At 49.5% G+C, this 15,038-nt stretch overlaps 1 protein-coding gene across 2 annotated transcripts in view; it reads left to right on the forward strand.

Annotated features, from left to right (window-relative positions):
* Nucleotides 1-15,038, forward strand: part of LOC135827325 (uncharacterized) — a 347,133-nt gene that overhangs the window by 130,687 nt on the left and 201,408 nt on the right. For both annotated transcript variants that reach the window (XM_065339846.1, XM_065339847.1), the window contains exons 16-17: nt 1,451-1,525; nt 10,760-10,831. In XM_065339846.1, the coding sequence (XP_065195918.1) occupies nt 1,451-1,525; nt 10,760-10,831 (147 nt within the window). The remainder of the gene's footprint in view (nt 1-1,450; nt 1,526-10,759; nt 10,832-15,038) is intronic.

The following is a 15,038-nucleotide window of genomic DNA, read 5'->3' on the forward strand; positions in this document are numbered from 1 at the left end:
AGAGAGAGAGAGAGAGACAGTGAGAGAGAGAGAGAGAGTGAGAGAGAGGGGGGTGGGGTGGAGAGAGAACAAGAAGAGAGAACAATAGATTCAACGGCAGGGTCAGATGACTGTGAACATGATGCAATGCTTGGGGGTGAGCTTCAAAGTGGAACTAGTTCAGAACTGGTGGAGGGAGGCTGTGGCCCAAAGCCACTGGCTTCGGCGCAGATGGTAGTGGACGTTTGCTTTGAGGGTTTGTAGGCCCTTAGGAGATGGTGGTTTGGTGAAAAGGGAGGATGGCAGCGCGTTCCTGGTGTTGATGATGTTGTATGAAAGTGGGCGACTAAGGTAGTTATGAGCGCCTGGAGGGAGAACATTTTCCAATTGGCAGGGGTGTGAAGCAGACTGCCGGCATTGTCTCCGGGTTATAGGTGCGACATAGTGGACAAGGAGAGGGGGGGGGATGGATCCCAGCAGAGGAGGACCTGGTTGGCTCAGTAGCTTGTAAACGAAAGTCAGCGGCAACATTGTCCGTCGAGCCTTGAGGCTCTGTAGCAAGATTTTGGGTCCCAGGATGTGGAGGGCCCGCCTCTGCACTCAGCAGACAAGGGGAGCGTACTCGAGCAGGGGCCGAACAAAGCCGTGATACACGACCAGCATGCCACGGCGGTCCAGAACCCAAGCAGCTCTACGTAGGAGGCCAAAACGTGAGTTTGCCCCGGCAGCAACTGACTGGAGATGCGTGGAAAAAGATAGCTTGGAGTCATCCATAACTCCGATGAGCTTTGGGTGTGGCTGCTGTGGGATGACCTCTCCTCCAAAGGTTTATTGCGGGGATAGGCCAAGGCTGCTGTCGATGGCAGGAGATTCTCAGGAGCTGTGACTTGGATGGTTCAAACTTTAAAACATGCAAATTTGTTCCCATGCATGTAACGCATTGACGGAAGCTTGGAGACTGTCAGCTTTGTCAGCATGTTAAACAACGTGTACCGCAGTCACCATGCCAGTTCATCGTACCACCGCTCCATAAATGCCTTCAGGTACCTGGCGATGATCATTGTTCTGCTATCAGCATAAAAACACTCTCAGAGTGTTCATTTATAAAAAGTAAAAAGGACCAAGGAACTACAAGTTACACTATAATGTCCATTAACACCACCAGTTACTAAACAATGCAATGAATAAAATATAATTCAAATATTATTGTTTCATTCAGAACTCAGATGGTGAGCCAAGGAAAAAGGTTTGTCACATGGAAATTGTTTTATTCATTGCATTATTTTAAAAGATCATTTTCTCCACGTCGCCTTTTTAGTTATTAAACAATCAGCTCAGGCGATAACATTGCCCGACTCCATCCGAGTCCATTCTTAGAGGCTTTGTGATCTTTTTAGATAACGGTTGATTTGTGACGTGCAACGTGCAATGATTTTTGAAAAGTAGAATTGTGGTTCTGTGATTATAACAGGGATTGGTCCAACAATATCATGAAAACACTGCCAATGGGTTTTTTCAGTACTTGGTCATTCCAATTGTCTGTACTGTGAGTATAAATTAAACACATTTCCAACCACAAAAATAGACAGGCAAGCACCAAATTACGTGTAGGACCCGGTGACCAGTCATGGGCTCCTAAATGTTTACCCCTGTGTTGTCCCTGCCCTTTTGGCACGTGTGTGCCCCTTTTGGTACGTTGGTGCGGACCGCGCGCGGACTGCGCCGGCTGGAGATTATCGTACATGTTCTTGTTGTTGTGCGCATGCAACCCCCCGACGACACCTGTGTATCAGAGCTCTGATTGTCCATCTCGGACCAGATTCCACCTACCCCTTCCCCATATCTAATATTTTCTGTTTTTAATGATTCTAGTCACCTTCATTCGCTTCCTTGTTATTGAGCGCCTCTGCTCGTTTGGTCACTGCGAATTAAAATGAAATCAACAACAACAACAACATGGCACCATGACCAATCACAGTCCCCGTGATCGGTTAAACAGTCACAAACCTCCCTCGACCAATTGTAGGATTCCCTTTCCTAATAGTAATACCAGACTCTTTCCAGGTTTCATCAGACACTCAACTGTTCATATCGATAGTAAAACTAATGTTACTTGTCATGACGGAGAAGAGAGAGAAAGGCCCAGAAACACGTAAGCATGCGCGCGGCTTACAAGGCCAGAGATACGTCACGTGGACAGGAGCAGGAAATACGAAATACAAATGTCAGAAATAATAAGTAATCATTGGCCTATACTACACAATTCCCCTCCTCTCACCATTCACGACCTCGTGAATAATAGGCAAGCAGGGCAAAAACAATTAAATTTATAATAATCACGGATATACAATGACCTAACTACAAAACATAGTCATCAAGTCTCGCAGGAGCAGTGCGGATCCGGCCTGATCGACGCACTAAAACTGGAGGAGGAGGTAGAGGTGATAGGGCAACAGGCAGCGGCAACGGAGGCGTACTGGGAACAGAGTCATCGGCATCATGTGGCACAACAGGAACAAAGTTATTAGCTGACAAACTCACTGGGTTCGGGAGATCATGGACAGAAAACGGTAAGGAAACTGGGCACGAGGAAGTAACTGGCTTCAAACGATTGAAGTGGACAGTACGTTCAACTCCCTTCAGCAGTAACGTGTATGACGTCGGACCATTAACACGCACAATAGTATGGGGGCCAGACCAGAAACGATGAAATTTACGGTGCTCGCCAGCACGGATAACTGGATCATGAAGATATACTTGCTGACCGACAACATAAGGCTCACCATGAACGCGACGGTTATAGAACTGTTCCTGACACGCATGAGCAAGATCAGCATTATGACGGGCTTCGACGTGAATATTCCGCAGAGAAGTGTCGAGACTACGGACATAGGTATGCATATCAGTGGAAGGTGGTGAAGGTAAATTGAACACAATATCAGCTGGTGACCGGACATCCGCACCATACAGAAGGCACGCTGGACTGAATCCAGTGGACTTGTGCACTGCAGCACGATATGACAGCAAGACGAGAGAGAACGTTGCATCCCACTCCGTACTGGTTGGAGTAATGTGGGCACGCAGCAGACCTAGAAGAGTGCGGTTGACGCGCTCCACCAGACCATCGCCAGAAGGATGATACGGCATAGTTCGCGTCTTCCGGATACCAAGGAGACGGCAGCTATCCGCAAATAGCCGAGATTGGAATTGAGCCCCTTGATCTGAATGAAGCTGTTCAGGTGCACCGAACCGACTGATCCAACCATTAACGACAGCTGCAGCGACCGAAACAGCAGTGATATGGTGCAAAGGAAATGCCTCGACCCATCGCGTAAAGTAATCCGCCATGACCAGGAAATACTTATGGCCCTGGGACGTTTCAGGCAGAGGACCGACAATGTCTAAGGCAACAATTTCGAACGGATAGCCGGCAATCATTGGTTGAAGTGGTGCAGGGTTTGTTGGATTCTTCGCTCGAATCTGTGCACAGGTGTGACAGCATCGAACAAATTCGGTGATGTCAGAAGTCATTCCAACCCAGTAGAAACGCAGACGAGCTTGAGACAGGGTTTTCTCCACACCAGGATGGTTAGCAGTAGGAAGAGAATGTACAGCGACCATGGCTCGCTCCTGAAGTGAGCATGGTACGACCAGACGGGCTGACTCACCAACGTGGTCATGATCAGCAAAAGGACGCCGTACATACAAGACGGAATCACGCAAAGACAACTGATCAATCTGTGACCAGATAATCTGGATAGTTCGACTAACACCAGAAATGTCATCTTCCGGAGGGCGAACGAACTTGCCACTAGCCGCATCATACCATGACCAGACTGTGGATAGCTCCGGATCAGAACGTTGAGCATCAGCTATAGCAGCAGATGATAGATCATCCAGCTCAACAGTGACAGCACTGGATGTAGCTGGCGCAGCATCTCGCGGCGGCGGAGCCGGGGCAGCATCTTGCGGGGGTGTTGGTGCCAGTGGCGGAGACTCACTGTGCACATGTGCTTCAGGTTCGGCTAGCAAGCGCGACAGACCATCAGCATTCAGATGTTGGCGACCTGGGCGGTGGACGACTCGGAATTCATATTCGGATAAACAGTCAAGCCATCGTGCTTTCCGTCCGCGGGGTTCCTTCAGGTTTCGGAGTGCAGTCAACGCAGTATTGTCCGTCCTGGCAACAAATGGTCGTGCCAACAAGTAGTGCCTGAAATACTCCGCAAAATAGACCAACGCAAGGGCCTCGCGATCGCTAGCATCGTAGTTGCGCTCAGCTTTCGTCAGTACACGACTGCTGTACCCAATTGGTCGCTCAGTTCTATCCTGGATCTGGCTGAGGACCGCACCAATCGACACATTGCTCGCATCGGTGTCCAGAATGAATGCACCTGCTGAATCTTCAAACTGGGGGTACGCCATCACCGGCGCACTGGCAAGCGAACGCTTCAGAGCCTGGAACGCCGCTTCGCAAGCTTTCGACCACGCAAAGCGAGCATTCTTGCCTGTCAGAGCAGTCAGCGGAGCAGCATGCTGGGCGAACCCACGGATGAAGCGGCGATAATATCCAGCGAAGCCAAGCAACTCGCGGACAGCTGTGACAAATTTCGGAGTCTTCCAGTTCCTGACCGCAATGAGTTTGGCCTCATCCGGGGAGATGCCCTCCGCTGACACGCTGTGTCCTAAGAAAGTGACCTCCTCCTGGAAGAAGGAGCATTTCTTCAGATTGAACCGCAGTCCAGCGGACCTAAATCGCGCGAACACGGGCAGCAGAATCTGGAGTTGGCCAGACAGCGTTTCGCTGGCATTCAGGACATCATCAAAGAACACACGGCAGAATGGCTGAGCTGGTGTGCTACATAAGCCACTCAGGACTGCTTCCATTACGCGCTGAAATGTCGCTGGGCCATTCCTGCAGCCCATCGGCAGAACATTAAACTCAAACAAGCCCAGTGGCGTGGTAAATGCCGCCTTAGCCTTGTCGCTTCCTTCCATTGCTATTTGCCAGTACCCTGACGCTAAGTCAAGGGACGTGAAATACCGACAGCCAGACAGCGAATCAAGCATGTCATCCGCCCGGGGAATCGGGTAGGCGTCAGGTTCGGTGACAGAGTTCAACTTCCTGTAGTCGATACAGAGTCGAAGAGAGCCATCCTTCTTTGGCACCAATACTATGGGTGATGCCCACGGACTAATCGATTCTTGTATTATGCCTTGCTTCAACAACGTATTCAGTAGATCTTGCAGAGCCTTCCGGCGGTGATATGGAATCCGCCTGGTAGGTTGTTTTATAGGGTTATTTTGTCCAGTGTAAATTTTATGAGGGAATATGTCACAGTAGCCATAGTCATCATCATGCAAGATATATAAATCGTGGTTATCATGAAGTAGTTCAGTGAGCATGCGAGACTGTTCTGTGGAGAGATGATTTTGTGCGTTGATATATTCATCGATGACTTTCTTGCGTTGCTCAGTTAGCGGAATCGTGCTGGGTGAAACTGAGGAAACCATAGCCTCAGTGTCGTCAATATGTTCACAGTCTGTAGGAATTTGATGAAGTTCGGCAACATTGGTATTTTTATGAATGAGTATACAGGTAGACTCCCTCTAATTCGAATACGGTATAATTCGAACATTCCGCGTAATTCGAACTTTTTCGTTGTACCGATCTTCTGCAAGTCACTTCGTGTCAAAATCGAATGCATAATTCGAAGTACGAAAAGTGCGCCGGTTGGATAATTCGAACCCAGTCTTCGTACAGAAGAGCTGTTTGCAGTACATTAGCTATGTCTTTTGAACGCTTATTTCGAAGTGAGATTGAGTTGCTATCCTTGTAATTCGAAGTTCCTTCTTTTCTCCTTCTCTAGCCAAGAGTAGCTCAAAAATCGATCGATGGTCCGCTGCAGGATCGACTATAGCGTTCAAGAAACCCACCTTCTCTCGAAATTTGATTCAAGCCCGTGGGAGGCAAATTGCAAAGGTTTGATTGAAGACGACTTCTTCCTGGTGGCTGATTTCTCTTCGCGGATCTCGATGGCCTTGCTTGCCGCGCCAGCTCGTGCGCGGAGATGTTGGCGCACAACAACACTATTGTTGTAAAATATTGTCTATGCCTATGCTCCACTTCGGTTCTTCAGAACGACGTGCTGGTGTCCGACGGCCTCTCATGACGCGGATTAGGCAGAGCAGTTCTTTTCCGTTGAAATATGTTTCAGGAAAGCTGCAGTGACTGACAACTTCTTCACTAGAAGATGAAGATATTTAATGTCAAATGATTTTTTTGTCGATCCAGTGTTTTGATGATCCGTTAACGCGTTGTATATAACCGGTACGACCACCTATGTTTCGTTGATGCAAATAAAAATGTGCAAAAAATATTCAGCATGCGATTTCAAGCATTTTGACATACATATCAGTGCATGGGGCTGCATTTGGATAATTAGAAGTTCCGGATAATTAGAAGTTAGGGCCTGGCAATTTGAGGTTCGAATTAAAGGGAGTCTACCTGTAGGATGATTTGCATGATTTTCAACAGCCACAACCACACGTGTTTGGTTAGGGCCAACAGTCACAAGACTAGGAGTCACTGCCACATCTGGATGCTTCGCCATAAAGGACTCCAATGGATCTGCCACGCAATCCATCGCAACCGTGCACACATCAACAGCTGCACAAGGCACCAAGACAACATGTCCTGCAGGTACCGACAACTCCATCTCAAACACCACACGAGATGAGTATACCACAGGGTCGGCCACACTTTCGGGCGCACACGCCGGGACAACGCCAGGTTGAGCCATGTGTTCAACAACCCGTGCAGACAATGAATCGTCAGGCAGATCAGATGAGGATGGTGTATGTAGATTTATATGATGAATACTTTGAGGATGATTGGATTTTGTATGATTGTTTTCATGATTTTTATGTTCCGGCCCAGTGTCGCTGGTGTCAGACAATGGCTTCGTAGCACACAGTGTCTGTGAGGGAACATGTCGTGGGCCACTAACGCACACAGACACAGACTCCTCGCCAAACGTCAACATTCCTTGGGCAACATCCAGCACGCCACCATGCTCAAAGAGGAAATCTGATCCAAGAATGACATCTTTGTGGATGGCATCAGACAACACAAAGGAGTGCACAAATGAGCAGTTGCCCAGGCAGAATGCTAGCTCTACAGACCCCAACACAGGCAACTGTTCTCCGTTCACCGCACATAAACGCGGAGGAGACTCGAGTGTTTGCTCAGAGTCAAACAACGAAGTGAACAAATTTGCGTGCAACAACGATACACTTGAGCCCGAGTCAATTAATCCAGACACCGTTGCAGTCCGGAAACATACATCTACATGCAAGACAATTAGCGAAATAGCATGCACGCATACATCATGCAAATGGAGGGGCTCGTTCTCCTCGACCGGCTGCTGCCCTGCGGCACCAGTCAATTGTCGTTTTTTCGGTTCATATGAGGACAATAAGCGAGGAAGTGGCCAACTTCTCCGCAGCCATAGCACGCGCGGTCGGGCTGCATGGCTCCTCGCAAACCTTCACGTCCGAAACGGCCACAACCACGGCCACCCCGCAGCTGTCCTTGCTGTTGGCTGACACAACCGTTCGTGACACCGACAGCTCTTTCCAGTGCGGAGAGACGAGAATCAAAATTTTCCAGGATGCCGGCCAGGCGATCACGTTCTGTGCGTTCCTGGTCACCATTTTGGTTCTCCGTGGCAACGCTCGGCCGGATGGGGCTGTACTCCGAGTGCCTGGGTTGACTGGGCGCGGGAGTCGACTGTTGTTGGTGTTGCGGAGCTGTTGCAAACACCGGCTGAGCGTATCCCGATCGGGATTGTTCGCGGGCGTGGATGGCACCCACCTCAATTGCCTTTTGGATGGCTGCATCCAAAGACGCAGGTCGTGGAGATGCAAGTGCAAGACGCAGGTCTTTCGTTGCCTGGCCGTCGATGAACAACTGGAGCAGCATTGAGTCCAGGAGCGGCCCACTCTGCCCGGGATAAGCCTTGCGTGCCAGATGTCGCAGCGCCTGCGTGACGCATACTGGGTTTCAGTGGCCAACTTCACTCTCTGTCGGAGCGTCGTCTCGTGCATAAGGGCCAGTTGCGGAGGTTCCAGTCTCGCGCGCAGCGCTTCGACTGCCTCGTGATATGTGATGCTGGGCGAGTTGGTGACGATGTCTATCAACATCTCGTGTGGTACGCCAACCAGACGCGCCGGCAACAGGCGCAAACATTGTTCATGGGTGTAGCCTGACAGGGCACATGCGTTATCAAAGTGGCTCATATAATTTACAAAATCTTGTCCAGGTTGACTGCTAAACGTGTCTGGGAGCAAGATCGGTTTGGGCAAGGATGTGGTGGCGGCTTGAGCATGTGAGAACTTACTTGAACTTGCTCGTCCTGCGGAGACTGGCGACTGTGGTGGTGAGGGTAGTTGTTCGTCGCGTGGTGTGCTGCTTGCTGCTGCATATCTGTTGATATCATGAAAACTCATCTCTTCTCTCTTTCGTGCCTTCCGAGCCTTTTTCATCGTTGAAAAAAATTCAAAAATTTGAATCCACCAACAAAATTTCCAAAGCACAAAAAATGTGGAGCTAGCTAGCTGAGCCGCACGGCCGCGCCGCACGGATACGAAACCGAAGGCGGCAAAAACAGTGTACGCTTTTGTTCAACAGCAAAAACGGAACGCTGCATACCTGTCCCCGGGGAAAATTGCGATTCCGCGGCCGCTTTTTTTTCCGCGTTTTTTTGCGATTTTTTAAAAGACCGCGTTTTCCGCAATTTTCCCGCGTTTTTTGAACTTTTTTGTTGCACTACACGTACACACAGTGCACTGTTCGGTCAGCAACGTCCCATCGTGGCGGCTTTTTACTGAAATATGACGAGTGATTACACCAGAGACTTGTAACTGATTGGTTTCACTACACACTCACTGAAAATTGCCGCATTCACCGCATATTTACCGCATATTTACCGCAAATTCACCGCAAATTATGCCATATTATGCCGCGTTTTTCCCCGCGTTTTTTGCGATTTTTCCGCAATTTTCCCCGGGGACAGGCGTACGCACGCTGTTCAAACGTTCACGCCTAGTTACGTAGTAATACGTACACGTATATCGATGTAGTGCATGCACGTACAGAAAACAAACAAAATGTAGACAGGCAGGCGCCCCGCGATGTTGCAAAGACAGGCAAACACTGAAGCAATCAACAAGCAGGCACTCTAATTATCATGCACATAAAAGAGCGAGCAGCAAGAGACGACAGGAACATCATTGAAATTACTAGTAGTTTCATCAAGAAAACAGGCAAATGGACGACATCTCGGAGGTAGAAACTTGCGTGGTCCAGAGTGTCAACGACTCAAGGCTTCTTCGGAGACGATCCACACGATCCACAGCTCAGGAGACGAGATCGAGAGTGTTTACCGCTGCCACCAATGTAGGATTCCCTTTCCTAATAGTAATACCAGACTTTTTCCAGGTTTCATCAGACACTCAACTGTTCATATCGATAGTAAAACTAATGTTACTTGTCATGACGGAGAAGAGAGAGAAAGGCCCAGAAACACGTAAGCATGCGCGCGGCTTACAAGGCCAGAGATACGTCACGTGGACAGGAGCAGGAAATACGAAATACAAATGTCAGAAATAATAAGTAATCATTGGCCTATACTACACAATCACAAATTGGTGACAATAGTACATGATCAGTCACAAATCACCATACATGTACATGACGTCTAGGGTACACAATTTGTCACTCCTTGCCGAGTGCTTTTTTACAAGGTGGCCAGGAACAATGACTGTGCATGATCGAAGAGAATGTCCTCAGCTTTCTATTGCAACAATTTCTGAAAAGATACAATCAACGATCATGGAGTTATGGCGCTCGACTGATACGCAATCCAAACTCGCTAAAAGACTTTTGTGGGCAGTGCCTGGGCACTTGATTTTCTTTTTAAACAACGGCGAACCTGCTGCTAACCCTGATAACTTTCACCCCATCCACCGTTCGCAGGTGCTGATGAATTATGAGACATACCCAGAGAGGATGAGCTGAAATTCTTAAGCGGAGAATCAAACCATTGCGAAATGTTGTCTAACATGAATATCGGTCCAGCAGTAATACCACCCTGATTTCAGCGTTGGCGGTGCTGCACCTGGCGAGAGTGTCCGTGTTTTCTTGACCTGGGTAGGTCCTTGAAGCCATCTTCTGTAGCTCGGACACAAGTTCGGCCAGGCTCTCACTTGTCTTTTCTGTCTTGGCCCAGAACTCTGCCTCGAAAGACGGCCAATGCTGAGGAGGGTTGAAACAGGCAGTCAGGGGATCGCACAGCTCACTGTGTATCGTTCAAGTGTTTTCATGTCAATGTTATCAAGAATTAGGTACTGTTGATTCCGGATTGGAAACCGCCGCTACAGTATAAGCAGCACATAACCTTTGTTGTGAATTGCTTGTGAGCGGCTTATACTGCGGAAAACATGGTGAGTTCGTGCCATGAACACAGAGAACTCGAGTGATGCTATGTCCATGATCATGTTGTGAAAATACAGTGAAAAACAATGTTTGCTGGGCACTATTCGTGCCACACAGTCCAGCGTATAGTCTACTAGTGACCTGTAAAGGGTTGGGATCTGACAAGCCCAGAATTTGCCACTTCGAGAGCTTACATTCCTCTCCACAAACATATACATTGAAGAAGATCCCTTGTGTCGCCGACAAAACATGGTCGTTGTGTGTGTTGATCGTTAACTGCAGCTTAATAAAAAACACAAATTTGGCAACACTAAACGCCGATGTATTCCAGGACTGTACTAATCTTAAGACTTTGTAAGTGTAAATTTTGTCTTTGGTTTCAGTTCCATTCAATGGCGGTGTTTTCATTCATAGATAGCCAAAGAAGGGCCATGATCGGAGAAAACCCAAGCTATAATTATTATCAAGAATAAAAGAATCATCATGTGGATCATGTGGAGACAATAGTTTTATGAGAGCTATGAAAAATATGAATGTCGCAGACATCACCACGCAACATGACAATTTGGCTGAGGTCTAACATTACATGTGTTGCATCAAAAATCGATTTCTAGTCTCCACCCATCAGTGGAAATACTGAACTAAAGTGACCAATTGCAATTTGTGTTTGCCTACGGTGGACAAAGTTTGATGCGCTCCCTGTGATATCAAGCGAATGGCCGGATGCCCTCTTGAGCGGTGTGAGTCGCTAGTATGATGCAAGCCAGATATCAAAGAAGGAGAGATTTATCTCCATTGGCGATAAGAGTCGATGAGCTTCCCTCCCTTATCCAAACATGCCATCCACTCCCCACTGTCATTGCCATTACAGAAACATGGTGCTCTCCTCTCGAGGGCGACAGCCCATATGACCTGCCTTTTTAATCACTTTATCGCTGCGATCGACAGCAGGGCAGAGGAGGCGGTTGCTTGGTCTACATTCACAGTTCCGCCACTCACTCGCACCTCAGCATGTACGATGTATCTGGATACGAATCAGTGTGGATCTAACTGACTCCGCCAAACTGCCAATCCTTCGTATTCTGTGTCTCCTATCGCCCACCCAGTAGCGACATACACCACAACTGTGCCAGCCTTGAGTCCTGTCTCCGCCGTGCTTCACCCAAGCCCATGGTGCTAGTAGGAGACTTCAACGCGAAGAACACAAGTTGGCTTTCTACCTACCCCACCGACAGCGCTGGGCGAGCACTACAAGCACTACTCCTTACGTACGGTCTAACCCAACACGTTAACTTTCCAACTCACATTGCTGGTGGAATACTTAATTCCTGCATTGATCTTGTTGCCGCGTCAGATACCCTACATCCCACACCAGTGCACCCTCTCCCATCGCTGTGCAACTCCGACCACTTAGCCATCTTAGGCATCCTTGAACTGCCAACTCGACCGACCCCGATCGTCGCTGCAGTCCAGCCCAGGAGCTGGTCTTGGTGCTGGGACTCTGACAGAGTCACAGAGCTTAATTCTGCCCTTGGAGACACTAATCTTCTGCCTCCAGGACCACTCGAATCCACGAGCACTGAGGACCTGTGGCAGCACTGGAGGACGAGTCTGCTAAACACTGCACGGAGGTTTTGTACCAAGCCCCACCTAACTAACCAGCGACTGCATGATCATATTACACCATGGGAACCGAATCCTTGGATTACGCCGACCCTCTGGAGTGAGATCAAGAAGAAGCACTCTCTATTCAGAACGTATCTATCGACTCGCTCTACTGAATCATGGAGAGCCTACATTGCGCAACGTAACAGTGTCACGGCCAAGCTGCGGTCCGCGAAGTCTGACTATGTGCACGGATACCTAGTAAGAGAGGACACGGAGGATGAGCACGGTGTGGCGTTCAATCGCCGCAACTTGTACAATGTGATGTCTCTCCTTAGAACCTCAGTACAGCGTGGTGTTCCCGACTTGGAATGTGATGGGAACAACATTAGCTCTGACCTCGACAAGGCTACAACCTTCAACAACTTCTTCGTTGAGCAGAGCAGGCAGTCACTCCATGGGTGCACCGGCCCTCCTCCTCCCATCCACACGCCGAGGGTTACTGACAGGACACTCCAGGATGTCACCGCCACTGAAGTGGAGGTACTCGAGCTCCTTCGTCACATTGACACCAACAAAAGCGCCGGCCCGGACGGAATCCCGTCTATTCTTCTGAAGCTCACTGCCGACCGCATCGCCCCTTCCTTAACAATAAGTACAGGTTCCTGCACGAGTATGAGGGCAGTACCGCGGAATCCAGCCCGCGCCGCGATAGCGGCAAGGGCTGGATGAACAGCGGTACTGGCCGAGTATGAGTGACTGGAACGTGTTTCCCGTGTGCACCCAAGCCAAATAAAGAGATACATGACTTTTGCTGCGCAAGTCGCTCTTTCACTTTCGTTTCAGTTGTCCTTGTATGTACGAAACACGCGCCAAGTTCGAGCCAATGAACGCAGTGGATTCCGTTCCTGAATCCGTTCCTGCCCGTCGTCAAGTGACGACGGGCAGGAACGGATTCAGGAACGGAATCCACTGCGTTCATTGGCTGTGGAATCCGTTCCTGCCCGTCGTCACTTGACGACGGGCAGTGATTCAGTTCCATCACCTTTGAGCAGGCAGGACCGCGCTTTCCAGCCCGCGCTGTTTCATCTGTCATTGGGCAACTCCAAGGCGACAATCACGTGACATACGGGAATTTTCAATCACTCCTTCACCAACGGACAAGTCCCAAGAGACTGGTGAGATGCCATGGTGTCTCCAATCTTCAAGAAGGGCAGTCGAGCCTGTCCCACAAACTATCGTCCTATCTCCCTCCTACCCGTCGTATCAAAACTGCAAGAAAGAATCGCCCACAAAGCTCTCTACAGGCACATCCAACCCCATCTCCCTCCAGAACAGTCAGGCTTCAGGAAGAACAACAGCACAGAGTACCAAATAAGCCGCCTGCTGCACGAACTTGCTGCGGACCTTGAGGTCAAGAAGTCAGTCCACGTCTGCTTCTTTGACCTCTCTAAGGCCTTCGACCGTGTTTGGCACCGTGGCCTCTTGCAAAAGCTTGAACACCATGGCGTAAGGGGTGCAGCACTCCGCTGGTTTGAGAGCTACCTCCTGGGCCGGAGGCAGCGGATCCGAATCGGAAGCACAGCCTCCGACTGGCTTGACATCCCTGCAGGAGTCGCTCAGGGATCGGTACTCGACCCGCTGCTATTCCTCGTATACACGATGGACCTACCAGCAGCTTGCAACTCCCAAGCCACACGAAGCAGCCTCTTCGCCGACGACACCGCCTAAATCGCTAGCGGCCACTCAGCAGCGGCAGCAAAAGCGAGCACTCCAGTCCAGTGTGACTAAAGCCGCTACGTGGCTCGACAAATGGCACCTGACCGTCAACGAAACGAAGACGGTCGTGATGACACTGTGCGGTGCTTTCCCCCTGACAATAACGTTGAAAGGCAAAACACTGAACAGAGTCTAGAGCCAGCGACACCTGGGTATCATCGTTCAGGCCGACCTGAAGTGGAATGCCCACATCCAGCACATCGAGAGCAAAGTTGCGCGCACTCTCCACCTCTTGAGACGGATTCGTGGATGTCTTTCACCCACCGCCCTGTCAGCAATGTACACCACGTATATACGCCCCGTTATCGAATATGGTTCTCTGGCTATGTCAGCTATGAATATTCAGCAACAAGCTGCCTTCGAACGTCTCCAACGGCGGTCAGCAAACTCTGCCTCCGACTCCCCCTCTTCAGTCCTTGCCACCACAGTTCATTACTCCACCACGTCACTTGGCCTACCCTCTCATCCCGCAGGAAGCTCAAGCAGCTACTCTTTGCACACACCATCGCTGTCAAACCATCCCCGCCACACATCCAGCTTGCGACCTCAGGCTACATCACCGAGCCACCAAGCCGAGAATTGAGGCGTCATCGAGTCTTTGCCCTCCCCACCACCCACTCCACTCGCCTTCAACGTTCACCCTTGTACTCAGCATGCACTCCGGCAGTACAACCACCTGCCACCACACTGTTACTCCCTCTGAGAAATAAATGCATTCAAAAGAGAAGTTACCTCAATGATAGTGTCATCTATTTGCACATGCTCCAACCCCCGCTGTAGCCCAGCCTAGGTATAGTATTTTAATCAAGGTATATCGCCTACCTGCCCTCGCAATGGATATACTTCCCTCCTCGTCTTTACTTAAATGAAGCACCCAGTCCACGGCTGCCACTAGCCAATGTTTCCCCCGGTTTATTGCACCCACTCTGATTGATAACACATAATACTGTCTCTCTCTTATTGGCTACAGCCATCGTGAGAATAAAGATAATAAAAAAAAGAGTCATACTGCAGCTCAGGTGGTTAGAGCATCGCTCGCAATCAACAAGGTCCCTGGTTCGAGTCCCGGTGGTGCGACTGATCATTTTTTCTTTCTTTAGTATCTGGCTTGCAAGTGTTGAGTTTCGGAGAGAAAAAGAGCAGTGCGAGGCATGTGGCCTCTAAATTCCTAATAAAT

The sequence above is a fragment of the Sycon ciliatum genome, chromosome 11 (assembly GCF_964019385.1).
Source record: "Sycon ciliatum chromosome 11, ocSycCili1.1, whole genome shotgun sequence".
Classification (NCBI taxonomy): domain Eukaryota; kingdom Metazoa; phylum Porifera; class Calcarea; order Leucosolenida; family Sycettidae; genus Sycon; species Sycon ciliatum.